This window comes from Pelecanus crispus, chromosome 7, assembly GCF_030463565.1.
Source record: "Pelecanus crispus isolate bPelCri1 chromosome 7, bPelCri1.pri, whole genome shotgun sequence".
Classification (NCBI taxonomy): Eukaryota; Metazoa; Chordata; class Aves; order Pelecaniformes; family Pelecanidae; genus Pelecanus; species Pelecanus crispus.
In genome coordinates this window covers 22654411-22665977 of record NC_134649.1, presented here as the reverse complement: position 1 = coordinate 22665977, position 11567 = coordinate 22654411, and the positions used below count along the sequence as shown (strand labels likewise).

Here is an 11567-nt window from a genome sequence, read left to right as displayed (position 1 = left end):
CCAGTTTTTCCTTTATTAGGTCCAACTTTGCATCACATACATTGTGACTCAATAAAGGAAGAAGTTATTTCAAATAACATAATATTTTAACATTTGTGTCTCCAGGCGACTGTGTACAATCAGGTAGCATCAGTAAAATGCTCAGGTAATGCACCTGGAACAGAAAAGAACAGAAAAGCCATTAAAGCAGCAGCCCATTATCTCCACAAAGTTTCCATGGGGTCTCAGATGTGTTATTTTCATTGCTTCCTTTTACACCCAAAGCCAAATTTAACCATGCACAGCTTCCAAATGCAATTACTGCATTCCCAACTTAATATCGCAGGGTAAGAAGGGCAGGGACTTAAAGATCCAGAATTAAGTAATATTTGCAGTCTGACACCTGATAGCTCTATTCCAAGCATAATATTAAAAAAAAAGAAAGAGGCTGGAATGTAACACTGGCCATCTCCTGAAGGAACTGAGTTAAGAGACTACCTTTACATAACTTCATTTCCATGAAGATTTTTATTTAGGGCTTCATTTTAGTCTGGGATTATAGCACATTAGGTCTTGCCTATACATAATGACAGATCCTCATTAACCAGAGAAACTGCTGCTTAGTAACAACACCTTCGTACGCTGCAGTTCATGCAGGAGCCTGGTATTTATGATGTATATCTAAACATCTTGGTTATAGTTGTTTTCAAGTTTAGAAAGTACTCAGAAGTTCAGCTCTAAAGAGACAGTGAAACAAGTGGCTTTCCAAGACTTGAGGCCACGGCAGTCAGGATGAAATACTATATGCACTGCTCCTGAAATTATCTACTGAGGCTCATGAGTGTTCTGCACACAGAGCAGTTAAGCTCTAGCTATGCTACAGCTGATCTGTTTATTCTGTAAGCAAGGAACCCTCCAAATTAGTGTTTAATTACAAAAAAAGATTCTATTTTAAGTGTAACATGAAGAAACTTCAGTATCTTTGGACGACTACCATCAGTGGGGCCCATTCTCTAGCATAAGCTAGTAATTAGTGACTTCCAGTTTTCCACATTGGCTACACTGTGACAATAAAATGAAAGTTTGTGCATTTCCAAAGGAAATGATCCTGCCATTTGCTAAAAATGCTTCTGGGGAAAAGCTGATGAGGAACAAAGGTCAACATGCTGCCAGCAAAGTGCTGCAATACCCGTTGTCTTGGCAACTGCTATCTAGAAATTTCTGGGAGGTTGGGTACGGTTGCCAGCCACCCTATCCCTTCTCAAGCAACTGCGCTGTTCTTTTTTCAAGCTTTCTTTGAAAAGGGTTACTACCTTTTCTAGGAGACCTGTAGTTACAGAGATATTTGGAGAATCATGTTACAAGCCTGAACTTGTCTTTCACAGACCCATGAAGACAAGGAAGAGGACTCTGTCTTTGTCAGGAGAGTTTTAGGGTACAGGAGTCCCATGCCAAGAGTCTCGGTAGTGACTGCATCCCTTACCAATAAGATTTATGCTTTGTCCAGGCCCAGTTCCTCTGGAGTGGAGATTCCCAGTTCACTCAAAGTTGGTCTAAGTTCCTGGATAACGTAAGGATAGATTTCCTTGTGAGGTCCTGCCTTGTCCTAAACGAAAAAGAATTGCGTTACTTCAACAGCAAGATGTTGTCAAGGTCCACCTTACACCAGCCAGGTTCGCAATCAAGATGTGTGCTCGCAAAAGGGTCCGTGGCCTGATCCACCTACTGCTCATGAGGACAGGAGAGCACAGCCCAGCTTCATCTGCATGTCAAGTAAACAAGGCTTGCATACAGCTATACTGTAAAGTCCTCCTACCAAATGATCATGGCTGAAAAGCACCCCAGAATAATGCTGAACTCCCCTGGAGGGAATTTGCAGATTATTCTTAACACTTGACACCTTTCTCTCATTTATCATCAGGCTGATGCGACCCATGACATGTGTGTCGCACCACACAAAACTAAAAACTAAGCCAAGCTCCTTGAACAAGGTATGCCTTGCAAACCAGCCCAAAGATCACTTATACCTTAGGAAGCAGAATGAAAATATTATCCAATCAGTAAAACAGGAAAAATTAAATCAGCTTTTGGGCAGACCTGAGAGAAAGTTTAACTTGCTTGGAAATCAGGGGAAAATACCACCCCTTCAGAATTATTTAGGTAGAGTTCCAGGAAGAGCATACACTTGTGCTGATAAACCAAACTGTCCCCTAGATGATGGGGACAAAAGAAAAGAAAAAAAGAAGAAGAGAAGGAAAACATACAAAGATTCTTCCATTGGTCTCATGTCTCTAAAACCAACCACTGAAAGAGTTTCAGTTCTACAGAAGAATGCAGAAAACAGAAATGGTAACCCAAGAAGCAACTGATTGTGGAGTTTGAAGCAAGTAGATTTAACAGCTAGCAGCAAAGACCTCCATGCCAGTCCTCCTCAGTTGTGGCAAAAAAAGTCAGAAGAGCATAGCTGCTGGCTTCTATGACTGAAATAGAAGAACTCTTGCCTCCATCCCCACCCATTTTAGCTCCCTGTTAAGTAAAGATTGGACTCAGGTTTCAAGGTGCTGGTTTATGTTGTTTTTCAAGCCTATGCAGCTTCCTGAGTTACTACTCCCAGCCAGCTCAGTATTCAGTACTTCAATACTTACTACTATTCAGCCAGTAAGCTGCCTTCACTTGAGATATTTCTAGTAATGCTTATTAAAAAAACAAGGAAGAAAAATCCTTAAAGACTTTCCCATCACAGTCAGCATCAGGAAAGGAAAATATGAAAGTAAGAACATTATACTTGTGAAGCTGTGCTGCTGAGTACTCTTACCTTAAAACAACTATTTCAAGCCACTGAGCACGTACTCATAATGAAGCTATTGATTCTGGCAGCAGGAAATAGTGGTTTCCCTTTGCACCACCAACAGTAAGCAAAGAAAAACTCTTCCGCTCCTGGGCTCTCAGCAATGCAAGCACAGCAGTTACACCCTAGGCTGCCATTCCACTCACCTTTACAACTTCTAAGATGCGGACAGCACTTGCAAAGTCATTTAACCGTCTGCATGCCCTCAGAGCTGCATCGATGATTTTTGGTTCCGGAACCAGGTCATAACCCACAAGCGTGTTTATGCCTGTGAATATAAGGAAACACCAACAGAAACTTGGCATCAGCTCATCATGCTATCAAAAGGAACCTGCTCAACATTATTTTGCTCCACCTCATGAAAGAAATAAGTATCACCAGGACACCGGTTGCCATTAGAAGCTGATTACAGTTTTCACTGCTATTTTGAGGGGACCCACACACAGCCAAGGGTTTTCTTTTGCTCTTCTCCCTCTCACTGTTGCTCACTACCATAGATTTTAAGGTTTTAAGTGGATTTCACGAAATCCCAGTGGGCCAGTTTCATTCATGCTCCCAAAAGCAGTCATTGTCTGTACCATGGCACATCAGTTATGGAAGCATTAAGAAATCCAAATGAGTTCATTCCTACAGGTGTAGTGAAATTAGAACTTGAGCTGCTGCCTATTCCCTTCCTCTCCTTTCAAAGGGAAGAGCCCAACACCTAGTCATCCAGGTGATGCTGGAACAACCCCTCTGGCAGTTATGCAAACACATTTTTAACCCCTAATTGGGGTACTTTAATAGGAACTGGCAACTCCACAGCAAATAACTGGAAACAATCAAACAGTCTACAGTGAGCTATGGCCAAGCCATTAATTCAAAGTCCAAAGAAAAATGTGTGTGGTTATACACTAAGCAACAGCTGAGCTCAAATATACTTACTTAGAGAAAATGTTTCTCTCCCTCCCACCCAGGTGTTAAAATGTGTATTCTAGGGCACTAAAATTTACAAAGCCTTGACTCCCACTGCCTTGTACCCCCACTCTCCCTCATTCTGCATGCCGTGCTTCCTTCCAGCACACTTGTTTGGTTGGTGAGTTGCCATCACCTGCTGCAACAGGCTCAGAACTGAGCAAACAGCAGCACGCCAACCACAGGCACACACAGAGCAGCCAGATGACTCAGAACAGATAAAGAAAGGCTCACATACTGCCTTGCCCCAACTGGGTATTTACAGGATTGCTCTCCTACACCAAACTCCCAGTTTTCATGGTTTGCAAGAACAGTGGGTTCTTGCCTGTATCACTTCTATAAATTGAACTATTTTTGCTCTCCAACAGAGAAGTAAAAAAAGCTGTTATTTCTGGTCACAAAACTATTACAAAGCAGTTATATTTACTCCATGTTACTCTTCCCTTTTCATTCAACATACCTTTCCTGAGCTCCCAGGCATCAATATCTGGCTTGTTGAAATATGTCACCCAGCGAGCATCAAATTCTTCATCTGATTCTTGTGACCCATGAGAGTAGCAGCGGGCATGCAGTACAGCTGAATGTAAAAAGAAAGGAAGAGGCTTTGAGCAAGTAGAAAAATAGGTGTACTTTAGTCCTGATCAAGAGACCAAAAGCCATAAAATATGTATTTCACTCACTACAGTCAATCCAGATCAGTCCTCAGCCTGGATAAGCACTGGATGAAAATAGCTTATTAAATACCTGTTTGTTTTGTGGCAAAGTCATGTAAAACAGAAAATACACAGAATTCTGAAGTGTTCCCAGACCCTTTGGTCAGAGCAGGATTATTTAAGAGAGATGGGGAAATGCAAGAGAGAAACAATTCTATATAACCAGTCCTTAAGAGAAGTTTTTCTGTGAGCCCTGTTTCCCTAAGATACAGGAACCTTCCCTCTTCCAAGAACCAAGTAAGCCAGAGAAACATAACATACATGTACTTCAACAGACACTCTGAAGTAGCACAATCGTTCTGTTCCCCACATTTGACCCTTCTCAAAACTACAGGACTTGTCTATGCAGTGAGTTTAGCTATGTGAATCAGTTTTTCAGTGGCATTCCTTCCAGGAACAAAACCCTATATCCTATTAGTTATACTGTTATCCACTTAAGATGAATACACTGGTTTCTTCTGGAGTAACTTCCCACTGTAGACAGTTCCTGAAATTGCTCCATAACCAATTTTGTAATCCAGGAAAAGCAGATTTCCCAACCAACAGACTGACTGTGATGGATGACTCAACAGCAACGAGGTGCAGGTCTTTGAAACACAGCTCTGAACTAGTGGTGGAATCAAAGTGGTTTTAGGAGTCTGTGCAAAACGATCTGAGCCCAATTATAACGTCTCTCAAGAGCACAAGGGACAAGAGCTATTACAGGCTATTGAAGAGTTGAAGGAGAAAACAAAATTACTCCTGTCTCTGTGTCTATCCAAGATAAAACTCCTGGATCTCAAGGTTCTAATTGCATTAATATTTCATAATTAATAAAGCACAAAAGTGGATTGTACTCCAATGGTCAAATAATGTTGATATGTCTTCCCTCAACACTACTCTATCACAAATTGCTTTTTTGCTGGTCTGTTTTTTAATCCACAAAGAGTTTTCCAAAAGGAACTAAAACCAGGGTACAGCCAGCTCCACCCACAGCTGAGCTGTACTGGGTCCTCTCTGCAAAGTCTGAGCACTTTACAAGCTGCCTTACCAGCAGAGCACAGCCTGGCTGAGGCCTGCTTCCTTTTCCCTGCTGGTAATTTCACTCCACTAATATTTGCAGAGAGGTCATACACCAGATACGACCTTGCCAGTTTGAAGCTCCAGTTAAGAGGAAGTCAGATATAGCTAGTCATTTTTTTTTAATCTAGCATGAACCACTCAGGCTGACCAACTACAAAGTTTTATTTAAAAGAAGAAACCCCCAAACCATGTATCTTGCATTCTGTGCACAAGATATCAGACTGGGTTGCATTTTTGCATCCTTCCCAGATATATTTTTCTAGTTCGAAGATCACACTGCGAAGCAGCATCCTAATTCTACATAGAGTATAATGGAACAAACCACAAAAATTTCAAGGAATATCTTTAGTCTTATTAAATGACAGCCCAATCAGAATGTTATCTAGATTTTTACCAGAATTTAACGTGGTCCAACATTTCGGCTGCAATTCTGGTGCATGCAATGCTTCCCATACAATTAAAACGTTTTCCCTTGTTTTATCTACATAACTAGGTAAGGGAAGAGTAAATGACAGGCCAAGCCAGAATTATAATACTCTTTTGCCATTCTGTAGGGAGATTCCCCATCCTCTCCCCAGCTCCAAAACAGATCTTTGACCCTGCTTTCTCCAACAAATCACATGCACAGCTGAGCTCAGAGCAAGAGTACTCCTCTGTAAATGCTCCTGCACCCAGGCAGGGAGTGAGACGACACTGCTGAAAAGCCCTCGGATGCTGGTCGCCTGGGGGAGAATACTTTTTTTTCCTAAACAGAAAGTAAATGCCACAGAGACAGCCAAACCACGCCAACACATCCGTGTGGAGGTTTCCAACTCAAGGAAAAGGCAAAGGGCACGTATGTTTGCAGAGGCACATTTTCAAGAGAACTTAACAAGCTTCGAGAGTCCGAGAAGCCTAAAATCATCTAACATTATACAAACATGTTAAATCTTCCCTGAGTGCCAGAATTTCTCAGCTTTCCGTGTTAATGAGCACAAAAGAAAAAACATGCATTAAGAGCAGCATTAATTTACTGAAAAAGGCCAGACTGGCAATGACAAGCCCAGGGCTGCATGTGCATTATATGCAGAACATTTTGCAGCATTATCTAACATAAACCTGAACCCAGAGGGAGAATAGCAGAACACAAGCTCACAAGATGAACCCAGTGCACTAGATTTGCCGAAACACAAACCCCCGAGGCCACCCACAAAGGCAAATCGGGTCAGAAGTGTTAAGTGGGGCATTTGTAATACAAGACCTTGGAAAAGAAGAACATGGAGGCTGCTCCTTAGCAAAGGCGTGGAGAAGCAAGGGCCATGAGCAGCCAGGCTTCAGCAGGAGTACAATGGCACCGCGAGCAAAGAATTTTAACGGATATTTTTAAAAAAAAAAAAAAAAGTTTTTAAGAAGTATCCAAGAAACCCGAGCATTCAAAGAGAATGACCACCACCTATTACTCTGCATTTTTAAAAGATGCAGCAATCCACTCCCCACGCCAACTGTTTAATTCACATGTGCTACAGGAGAAGCACACACAGGTCTCCGAGCGTTTTAAACGTGATCACTGCCTGTTAATTAGCTATTAATTGAGATGCACAGTCACTGTTTTCTCTGCAGTCTCGGTATTTTAGTTCTGGTTCCCTGGTCAGCATTCACACCGCACTGTCTGCGGCGGCTTTTCTTCCTCTTCCAATAATTAGGGTATTAATAAGGAAAGCGAGAGGAGGCCAGGAGCGGGAGCAGGGCTGACCCGCCCCGATCGCCGCCGGGGCCGGGGGGAGGCTCGGTGCCCCCCGAGGCCGAGGCTGAGCTGCCCGGCTGCAGAGGTCACCGCCGACCTCCGTCAATGTCACCTTCGAGGAAGGGCCGGGGAGGGGGCCGCCAGCTCCCCGCTACAGCCCCCGGGAAGGGGCCCGGCGCCCCCCAAGAGGCGGCGGGGCCGGTAACGGCGGGGGGTCCCCGGGGGCGGCGGGAGCGCAGCAGCGGCCGGGCCCGGCGGGGGCGGCGCGCACTAGGCCGCAGGCGCGGCCTGCCCTCAAGTGACGCCGGCGGGTCATTACAAGGACACGGCGCCACCGGCCGGGCCGAGCCCTGCCGCCCCCCACCCGCCGAGGCCGGGCCCCTCGGGGCCGAGCCGAACCGGGGCAGGGCAGGCGGCGGCGGCGGCGGGCAGGAAGGACGCGGGCGGCCGCTCACCTGCGGGGCCGGCGGGCCGGCGGACGGCGGCGCGGAGGCCGGAGACGGTGCAGCGGCGGAGGAGCGCGGCGACGGCCAGCATGGCGGCGGGGAGGCAGCACCGGGCAGCGGGGGCGCGCGCCGCTCGCTCCTGGCACCGGACCGCGCGCGCTGTGGGCAGGGAGGAGGGAGATGGAGGCGGCAGCTACGGCGGCGCCGCAGGGACACACCGCGCCGCGCCAGACGGCGGGAAGGCTCTAGTGGGCGGGGCTTAGCACGTCGCCCTTGGGGAGGTGCCGGCCGCCATTTTGTGGCGGGGACGGGGAGGGCGCTGGGCTGCTGTCGGCCTCTCCCGCCTCATAAAAGGCCGTTAGCCGCGGCCCTCGGGGTGTCCTGGGGTTTGTGCCTGAGGTGGTGTGGTGCGTGCTCTGCTGCTGGTGCCGGTGTGCGGCCTGGCAGCCCCGTTAACCGAGCTTATGCGGGCATGGCCCCACTGTGGGCTCCCACGTATGGATCGTGACGGTAGGAAGTGAGGGGGGTCCCTTCCCTGTCCCTGCTTGTGATCACTGTTTGCCATCACCTCTAGCAAGGCAAAATTGCCTGACTTTATCCTAGTGAGTGAGGGGAAAATGGGACCGAGCTTGGCTCTGGCCGCAGTATCCAGCAGCTCTCCAAAGCTTTCTGTGGCTCTGCCCCAGTGCCAGCCCTGGCACCCGGCAAGACGGCCCCCGTCACATCCTTGTCCCCAGACCTCGTAGATGCTGCCTTCAGCTGCCCATGCCAGCAGGAGGGTAGGGCTGACCCAGCCACCAGCTCTCGGGACACCACTGGGCTCATAAAATGACCCCGAAATTGTATTTCAAAGGCACCTGGGGCTGTGCCTCAGCAATGCAGCGCAAGATCATCATGGTAATTTTGCTCACAATATCCCCTTAGGACTCTGTGGAGCCAGATGCCATCATGCTATTTTAAATGCTTTATATTTGGGGTTAGTCTTTTTTTTTTTTAACCATTTTCTCATGCAGGAAATCCTTGGTCTGCAGCCAACAAAGCAAGGAGTGCAAAGTCCCAAGGCTCCTGTTGCCTCCAAGATTGGAAATTGCCTGCATATAAAAATCAATTTAAAATAATTTTGCACATTAACAAAATAATAAGGAGAAATGACTGATCTTTTTTTCCTCTTTTTCTCCTGGCTGGGAGCAATGTGAGATGGCAACAGCAGGGCAGGGGCAGGGAGGTTAAGTGCTATTGGTTCTCAGGTGCATGGCCGTGACAGTCTTTAGGCTCCGATCAGAGCGTTTACAGAGGGTTTTATTTATTAGCATGACTTTTAGTACATTTGGGATAGGAGCCTGTAGCTGGTGCTCCCCTCATGTGCGGGGTGGAGGGTTGAACCTGAATGGTGTCTGCACCGGAGAGAGGAGGCTGGCAAGAGCAATCGCTGGGTGGGATGGACCCCAAAGCTTTCTCAGCCCCAAACTCACAAAAAATAATCATAAAAAAAACCAATTGGAAATTAATATTCAACTACATGGCGGTAGATAAGTGAATCAGTCTGCGGCAGGGCAGATAAGCGCGAGCCTCTGGCCTGGAGGAGCAGCTGCCTGCTGAGGGAGATAACAAGGTCATTGCCAAACAAAACAGCCCCCTGCCTCCTCCTCTTCCTCGCTCCCCTCGTCTCCTTTCATTCCGGCTCCCAGCCAAGCAAAGCACTTGCCAAGCAAGCCCTTGACAAAAGGGGATGCTCGCAGTCCCCAGAGAGTGGGAACGAGGCGGGGAGATAATGCAGCTGCAGCCGGAGCATCCCTCCCGCATGGCTTTTGGGAAGGGTATGTTCATTAATACCGATTTAATTCACCCTGCAGTGCCCCTGGGGGCTGTGTGGGCTGGGTCAAGGGGAACCAGGAGGGCTTGCTTGGCTCCTATAACCTGTCTCCTGCCCTCCTCGCATCGCCCCGGTCCCCGCTGTGCTGGCCAGAGGGGCTGGCACAGGGGCTTTGGCAGGCTCTGCCATGCTGGTGGGGGCCAAGCTGCTGCCAGAGTACGCAGAAGAAACTGGTCCCGATCCTGTCCCCCCTTGGGACAGGGTTTGGCCGGGATCCCCTTGCCCTGGCGCAGCAGCAGCGACAGTCCCACCCTCGCTGTGCCGTGGTTGGCAGCCAAGATGATCCCCCCATTTTCCCATAGCCATATTTCAATTACTTCTAAAGAGCTTTTATTTTGCATTCGTTCTCTTCTACCCCCTGAAAGAAGCAGGGATTTTGCTCCGAAGGGCTTTTCCAGGGAGCCAGCCCACGGCAAGGCCTCTGCAGCCAAGTCCACGACCCCAAAACCTCCCTGTCCTGCACCGGGCAGCGCATCCAGTCACAACGACAACCCACCTAACGCTCCCACTGCCCCCAGCTCCGGACGTCAGGGCTTCACCCCGGCTCCAAACCCTATAAACACCTCCGGGAGAGCAAAGCCCAGAATATCTGATGCGGGAAGAAGAACAAGGGTTGGTTTATTTTCTTCTGCTGTCCCATAGGCAGGCAACACAGTGCTCAGCTCTGTGAGCACGGGGAGGGAGTGATCCGTCTGCTGTTTGTGTGTTTTATTTGGGATGAATCACGACGCCGTGGGGTGCTGAGCCCGGCATTAATAAACCTGACAGCTCCTTGCCGGGCGTAATTGCAGCAGTTTGATAATGAAGGTATTACTCCAACAGGCTTGGGGCAAAACCATCTCTCCTGATGGCTGAGAGATCGCAATGGGGAGCGATGATGTACAGCTGCCTTCCCTGGTCCAGGCACACCTCGCTGAAAGGCAACGGGTGCTCTGGCTCTGGGAGTCATTGCCTCTGGGTGGCTGAATGCAGGGTCAGCAGCTCCCCCCAACACCTCCTGTCCCCGCCCCACCCCGCTTCAGACCATAACCAAGGGCTGGCAGATTTACCCCTTTAACCCTCACCCCAAACCTGGGGACATCATGCCCACCCCCAGCAGCAAGCCTCCATGCACGGGGGTTACCTAGAGCAGCAGCAGCATGTCGGGGGGAGCCTGCAGCACACCAGTGACCCCAGAGCAAGCACGGCACTGCCTTTATCCACAGCAAAGCAGCTAAAAATCCCAGAGTTTCTCCACCATACAATCTCCTGCCTATATAAGGTCATATCCCTGCCTATATACCCGGCGTATGGCTGGTCAGGGCAAGAGGTGGTGGGGTCAGTGGTGGTGGTCTGGCTGGTGGTCTGTGGACCCTGAGCCCCTTGGACTGTCCGGTACCTGTGCCTGCAACTTCTTGGTCAGCAGCTCCTCGTGGGGAGGTGGCAGGGGCCGCTTCAGCCCCTTGGTGGAGGAGCTGGATGCGTCTTCCCCGGCCTCGCTGAGTTGCGTCCCCAGCCCATGCCGGGGCTCCGGGGGCTGGTAGCCCGTCTGGTTGGGATCCAGGGGGTCTCGGGACAGGAGGATGCAGATGGAGGGGACATTCTTGTGGACGGTCAGGTTCTGTGCCGGGCTGCCAGGCAGCGGGTCCTGGTTCTCCCAGACCTCCAGCAAGGTTTTGTAGCGCACCTTGGTGACCTGGTGAAGACCTCCCAGCTTGCGCTTCATGATCTCCACGCAGGTGATGGTCTTGGTGACAGCCCTGCCGCAACCACTGAAGACGATCTGCCTGCTGCCCTTCAGCTCCATCTGGGCCATGGCGAAGTTCATCAGGTTCCTGATCTTGCTGCCCTCCTTCACTTTCATCTCCACCACATCTGGGGGCAGGTCGGGGAAGGGCAAGGGGCTCTCCTCCTCTGAGGTCCTCACCTTTCGGAAGTTCTCCATCCTGGACTGGGTGATGGGCTTGGCTCCCCCTCCTTCGGCAGTCAT

The 11567-nt window shown here is 49.0% G+C and overlaps 2 protein-coding genes across 2 annotated transcripts; both read right to left on the bottom strand.

Moving 5' to 3' along the window:
- Window positions 1-8020, bottom strand: COX5A (cytochrome c oxidase subunit 5A). The gene is given in 8 exon segments (XM_075714281.1): window positions 1-154; window positions 1463-1585; window positions 2974-3095; window positions 4242-4358; window positions 7735-7855; window positions 7857-7886; window positions 7888-7953; window positions 7955-8020. Coding segments are annotated over 7 exon segments (636 nt in total). The 3' UTR covers window positions 1-154; window positions 1463-1471.
- A 2896-nt stretch (window positions 8021-10916) lies between these two features.
- Window positions 10917-11567, bottom strand: RPP25 (ribonuclease P/MRP subunit p25). Its single transcript, XM_009488651.2, has one exon. It carries the CDS (start codon window positions 11565-11567, stop codon window positions 10917-10919), a length of 651 nt encoding a protein of 216 aa, XP_009486926.2.